This window comes from Oncorhynchus mykiss, chromosome 11 (genome assembly GCF_057628025.1).
Source record: "Oncorhynchus mykiss isolate SJ-2025 chromosome 11, ASM5762802v1, whole genome shotgun sequence".
Taxonomy (NCBI): Eukaryota; Metazoa; Chordata; class Actinopteri; order Salmoniformes; family Salmonidae; genus Oncorhynchus; species Oncorhynchus mykiss.
In genome coordinates this window covers 10,798,641-10,805,000 of record NC_143032.1, presented here as the reverse complement: position 1 = coordinate 10,805,000, position 6,360 = coordinate 10,798,641, and the positions used below count along the sequence as shown (strand labels likewise).

General features: G+C 43.1%; 1 protein-coding gene across 2 annotated transcripts in view; it reads right to left on the bottom strand.

The window, feature by feature from the left end:
- Window positions 1-6,360, bottom strand: part of LOC110536547 (piezo-type mechanosensitive ion channel component 2) — a 205,856-nt gene that overhangs the window by 21,913 nt on the left and 177,583 nt on the right. Inside the window, exon 33 of one of the 2 annotated variants that reach the window (XM_036934820.2) lies at window positions 107-163. In XM_036934820.2, the coding sequence (XP_036790715.2) occupies window positions 107-163 (57 nt within the window). The remainder of the gene's footprint in view (window positions 1-106; window positions 164-6,360) is intronic. The other variant, XM_090189325.1, reaches the window with a different exon arrangement.

Sequence of the window (6,360 nt, the reverse complement as noted above, 5' to 3'; positions counted from 1 at the left end):
CACCCAACCTAAGATGTAAACAAAAATGAAATTTCCAATTCCACGTCCTGAAATGGACTTTAAATTAAATAGAATTGACCCCAACCCTGGTTTGAACTGCACCTACCTGATCCATCTGTTTTCATCTCCTCCTGGTCCTCCTCTTCCATTGGAACATGCACTGCTGGATAGAAAATATATTGAATATGGAATGAGTCAATGGAATCATACAAAATTATAAAATTATATCCCTTGCTGTGAAGATATAAAACTGTAACGCGAAAGTACCCTTCCAAACAATGACATCCCATAATAAATGTACACACGTGTTATTCAATCATTGCACCCACACTGTTCGCGCATGTCAATGAGTGTCTGCACAGCCAGACTCTAAAAAAATAGTGTGACGCTTGACGTGCTGCAAGTCCCGCCTCTCCCATCTCCTCATTGGTTTTTAGGAGCATATACCCACGTGCCATCTCCTCATTAGTTTTTAGGAGCACATACCCACGTGCCATCTCCTCATTAGTTTTTAGGAACATATACCCACATGGGTGATTGAAATATGAACTGAGGTTCACACTCCAGTCCAGTTGGTGGTGGTAATGCACCTTAAAGTTGGTTTCCAACCGCCATATAAAGTCCAAAGAAGAAGAATAAACCTGAAGGAGGAGAGATTCCTAGAAACCAACTCGGTTGACCTTTTATCTGTGGATTAATTGTCGGAGTAGAGGACCTTGTGCATTTCAGGTAAAATAACAACCCAATGTTTATATCCCAGGACAAATTTGCTAGCAACAGCAAGCTAGCTAGCTAAATTGTTATAAATGTTTGCGTATCGACCTGTCCCCAAATTAATATAGTTGGTTCAGAGTTAATTTTGATATTCCTAACTCGTGGTGTTCTGATCACGTCTGGTGTGAGGGGACATAATCAACATGCTCTCGGTGGTGCACGTGGACCCAAGCGTGCGAGCGGTCTGGTCAGCATGTAAGACACCAGTGTGGTCTTCTCGCAGACCTCATGTAAAACTATTTGGCTGAACTGAGAGACCGTACTGTATTCCAGCCATGTCCACAGTCAGTCCAGCCTTCATATGGGATGAATTGACCATGTCTAATCAAACATGGCGTCCTACCTTTCAGACCCAGGAATGCCTTGGCCCTGCCTGGAGTTGGAGCTGGGCTGTGGGGAGGAGGGAGGGAACGAGGGGAGTAGAGAGGGAAGGAGGGGGGACTTGGCAGGACTTTGGACCGGACACATCATGTCTCCCATTAGGGATGCAGCAAATCGTTAAGTAGGCTCTCTTGAACAGAAAAAGGGCACAACATACCCATTCATGGCTAGTCTCGGGCCTATAACGAGAAACCCTGAGAGGGTGAAACATACTGTAATACAACAAGTGCAGCATGGACGGATTGCGGCAAGACAAGGGTAAACATTGGGAGGTGAGAGGCCTCCCGAGTTGCGTAGCGTTCTAAGGCACAGTGCTTGAGGCGTCACTACAGACCCGGCTTCGAACCCAGGCAGTGTCGCAGCCAGCCACGACCAGGTGAACCATGAGGCAGTGAACAATTGGCCTAGCGTCTTCCGGGTTAGGGGCGGGTTTGGCCGGTCAGGATGTCCTTGTCCCATCGCGCTCTAGCGACTCCTTGTGGCGGGCCGGGCTCATGCACACTAACTTCGGTCACCAGTTGTACAGCGTTTTCTCCGACACATTAGTGCGGCTGGCTTCCAGATTAAGTGAGCAGTGTGTTAAAGGAGCAGTGCGGCTTGGCAGGGTCGTGTTTCGGAGGACACATGGCTCTCGACCGTCGCCTCTCCCAAGTCCGTAAGGGAGTTGCAGCGATGGCACAAGACTGTAACTACCAATTGGATACCAGGAAATTGGGAAAGGAGTAAAAAAGTACAAACAAAAATAATAATACATAAAAATAAAACATTGGGAGGTGGGGGCAGGTTTCCCAGAGGAACTGCTAGCATATTACATCTCTCTAATGGGTGGGATTAGCCTGGTTTAGTCAAACTGAATGCTGCACTCGCCATTGTTTCACATTTACAGTGTTCAGTCTGGTTACACCAGTCTATTTACAGTGTTCAGTCAGGTTACACCAGGCTATTTACAGTGTTCAGTCTGGTTACACCAGTCTATTTACACAGTGTTCAGTCTGGTTACACCAGTCTATTTACACAGTGTTCAGTCAGGTTACACCAGTCTATTTATAGTGTTCAGTCAGGTTACACCAGTCTATTTACACAGTGTTCAGTCTGGTTACACCAGTCTATTTACAGTGTTCAGTCTGGTTACACCAGTCTATTTACAGTGTTCAGTCAGGTTACACCAGGCTATTTACAGTGTTCAGTCTGGTTACACCAGGCTATTTACAGTGTTCAGTCTGGTTACACCAGGCTATTTACACAGTGTTCAGTCAGGTTACACCAGTCTATTTACAGTGTTCAGTCTGGTTACACCAGTCTATTTACAGTGTTCAGTCTGGTTACACCAGGCTATTTACAGTGTTCAGTCTGGTTACACCAGTCTATTTACAGTGTTCAGTCTGGTTACACCAGGCTATTTACAGTGTTCAGTCAGGTTACACCAGTCTATTTACAGTGTTCAGTCAGGTTACACCAGTCTATTTACAGTGTTCAGTCTGGTTACACCAGTCTATTTACACAGTGTTCAGTCAGGTTACACCAGTCTATTTACAGTGTTCAGTCAGGTTACACCAGGATATTTACAGTGTTCAGTCTGGTTACACCAGTCTATTTACAGTGTTCAGTCAGGTTACACCAGTCTATTTACAGTGTTCAGTCAGGTTACACCAGTCTATTTACAGTGTTCAGTCTGGTTACACCAGTCTATTTACACAGTGTTCAGTCTGGTTACACCAGTCTATTTACAGTGTTCAGTCAGGTTACACCAGTCTATTTACAGTGTTCAGTCTGGTTACACCAGTCTATTTACAGTGTTCAGTCTGGTTACACCAGTCTATTTACAGTGTTCAGTCTGGTTACACCAGTCTATTTACAGTGTTCAGTCTGGTTACACCAGTCTATTTACAGTGTTCAGTCTGGTTACACCAGTCTATTTACAGTGTTCAGTCTGGTTACACCAGTCTATTTACAGTGTTCAGTCTGGTTACACCAGTCTATTTACAGTGTTCAGTCTGGTTACACCAGTCTATTTACAGTGTTCAGTCTGGTTACACCAGTCTATTTACAGTGTTCAGTCTGGTTACACCAGTCTATTTACAGTGTTCAGTCTGGTTACACCAGTCTATTTACAGTGTTCAGTCTGGTTACACCAGTCTATTTACAGTGTTCAGTCTGGTTACACCAGGCTATTTACAGTGTTCAGTCAGGTTACACCAGTCTATTTACAGTGTTCAGTCAGGTTACACCAGTCTATTTACAGTGTTCAGTCTGGTTACACCAGTCTATTTACACAGTGTTCAGTCAGGTTACACCAGTCTATTTACAGTGTTCAGTCAGGTTACACCAGGATATTTACAGTGTTCAGTCTGGTTACACCAGTCTATTTACAGTGTTCAGTCAGGTTACACCAGTCTATTTACAGTGTTCAGTCAGGTTACACCAGTCTATTTACAGTGTTCAGTCTGGTTACACCAGTCTATTTACACAGTGTTCAGTCTGGTTACACCAGTCTATTTACAGTGTTCAGTCAGGTTACACCAGTCTATTTACAGTGTTCAGTCTGGTTACACCAGTCTATTTACAGTGTTCAGTCTGGTTACACCAGTCTATTTACAGTGTTCAGTCTGGTTACACCAGTCTATTTACAGTGTGCAGTCTGGTTACACCAGTCTATTTACAGTGTTCAGTCTGGTTACACCAGTCTATTTACAGTGTTCAGTCTGGTTACACCAGTCTATTTACAGTGTTCAGTCTGGTTACACCAGTCTATTTACAGTGTTCAGTCTGGTTACACCAGTCTATTTACAGTGTTCAGTCTGGTTACTCCAGTCTATTTACAGTGTTCAGTCTGGTTACACCAGTCTATTTACAGTGTTCAGTCAGGTTACACCAGTCTATTTACAGTGTTCAGTCTGGTTACACCAGTCTATTTACAGTGTTCAGTCTGGTTACACCAGTCTATTTACAGTGTTCAGTCAGGTTACACCAGTCTATTTACAGTGTTCAGTCTGGTTACACCAGTCTATTTACAGTGTTCAGTCTGGTTACACCAGTCTATTTACAGTGTTCCGTCTGGTTACACCAGTCTATTTACAGTGTTCAGTCTGGTTACACCAGTCTATTTACACAGTGTTCAGTCTGGTTACACCAGTCTATTTACAGTGTTCCGTCTGGTTACACCAGTCTATTTAAAGTGTTGCGTGTGGTTACACAAGGCTATTTACAGTGTTCAGTCTGGTTACACAAGGCTATTTACAGTGTTCAGTCTGGTTACACCAGTCTATTTACACAGTGTTCAGTCTGGTTACACCAGTCTATTTACAGTGTTCAGTCTGGTTACACCAGTCTATTTACAGTGTTCAGTCAGGTTACACCAGTCTATTTACAGTGTTCAGTCTGGTTACACCAGTCTATTTACACAGTTTTCAGTCTGGTTACACCAGTCTATTTACAGTGTTCAGTCTGGTTACACCAGTCTATTTACAGTGTTCAGTCAGGTTACACCAGGCTATTTACAGTGTTCAGTCTGGTTACACCAGTCTATTTACACAGTGTTCAGTCTGGTTACACCAGTCTATTTACAGTGTTCAGTCTTGTTACACCAGGCTATTTACAGTGTTCAGTCTGGTTACACCAGTCTATTTACACAGTGTTCAGTCTGGTTACACCAGGCTATTTACAGTGTTCAGTCTGGTTACACAAGGCTATTTACAGTGTTCAGTCTGGTTACACCAGTCTATTTACAGTGTTCAGTCTGGTTACACCAGTCTATTTACAGTGTTCAGTCTGGTTACACTAGTCTATTCACACAGTGTTCAGTCTGGTTACACCAGGCTATTTACAGTGTTCAGTCTGGTTACACCAGTCTATTTACAGTGTTCAGTCTGGTTACACCAGTCTATTTACAATGTTCAGTCTGGTTACACCAGTCTATTTACAGTGTTCAGTCTGGTTACACCAGTCTATTTACACAGTGTTCAGTCTGGTTACACCAGTCTATTTACAGTGTTCAGTCAGGTTACACCAGGCTATTTACAGTGTTCAGTCTGGTTACACCAGTCTATTTACAGTGTTCAGTCTGGTTACACCAGTCTATTTACAGTGTTCAGTCTGGTTACACCAGTCTATTTACACAGTGTTCAGTCTGGTTACACCAGTCTATTTACAGTGTTCAGTCTGGTTACACCAGTCTATTTACAGTGTTCAGTCTGGTTACACCAGTCTATTTACAGTGTTCAGTCTGGTTACACCAGTCTATTTACAGTGTTCAGTCTGGTTACACCAGTCTATTTACACAGTGTTCAGTCTGGTTACACCAGGCTATTTACAGTGTTCAGTCTGGTTACACCAGTCTATTTACAGTGTTCAGTCTGGTTACACCAGTCTATTTACAGTGTTCAGTCAGGTTACACCAGGCTATTTACAGTGTTCAGTCTGGTTACACCAGTCTATTTACAGTGTTCCGTCTGGTTACACCAGTCTATTTACAGTGTTCAGTCTGGTTACACCAGTCTATTTACACAGTGTTCAGTCTGGTTACACAAGGCTATTTACAGTGTTCAGTCTGGTTACACCAGGCTATTTACACAGTGTTCAGTCTGGTTACACCAGTCTATTTACAGTGTTCAGTCTGGTTACAACAGTCTATTTACAGTGTTCAGTCTGGTTACACCAGGCTATTTACAGTGTTCAGTCAGGTTACACCAGGCTATTTACACAGTGTTCAGTCAGGTTACACCAGGCTATTTACACAGTGTTCAGTCAGGTTACACCAGTCTATTTACAGTGTTCAGTCAGGTTACACCAGGCTATTTACAGTGTTCAGTCAGGTTACACCAGGCTATTTACAGTGTTCAGTCTGGTTACACCAGGCTATTTACACAGTGTTCAGTCTGGTTACACCAGTCTATTTACAGTGTTCAGTCTGGTTACACCAGGCTATTTACAGTGTTCAGTCAGGTTACACCAGGCTATTTACAGTGTTCAGTCTGGTTACACCAGTCTATTTACAGTGTTCAGTCTGGTTACACCAGTCTATTTACAGTGTTCAGTCTGGTTACACCAGTCTATTTACAGTGTTCAGTCTGGTTACACCAGTCTATTTACAGTGTTCAGTCTGGTTACACCAGTCTATTTACACAGTGTTCAGTCTGGTTACACCAGTCTATTTACAGTGTTCAGTCTGGTTACAACAGTCTATTTACAGTGTTCAGTCTGGTTACA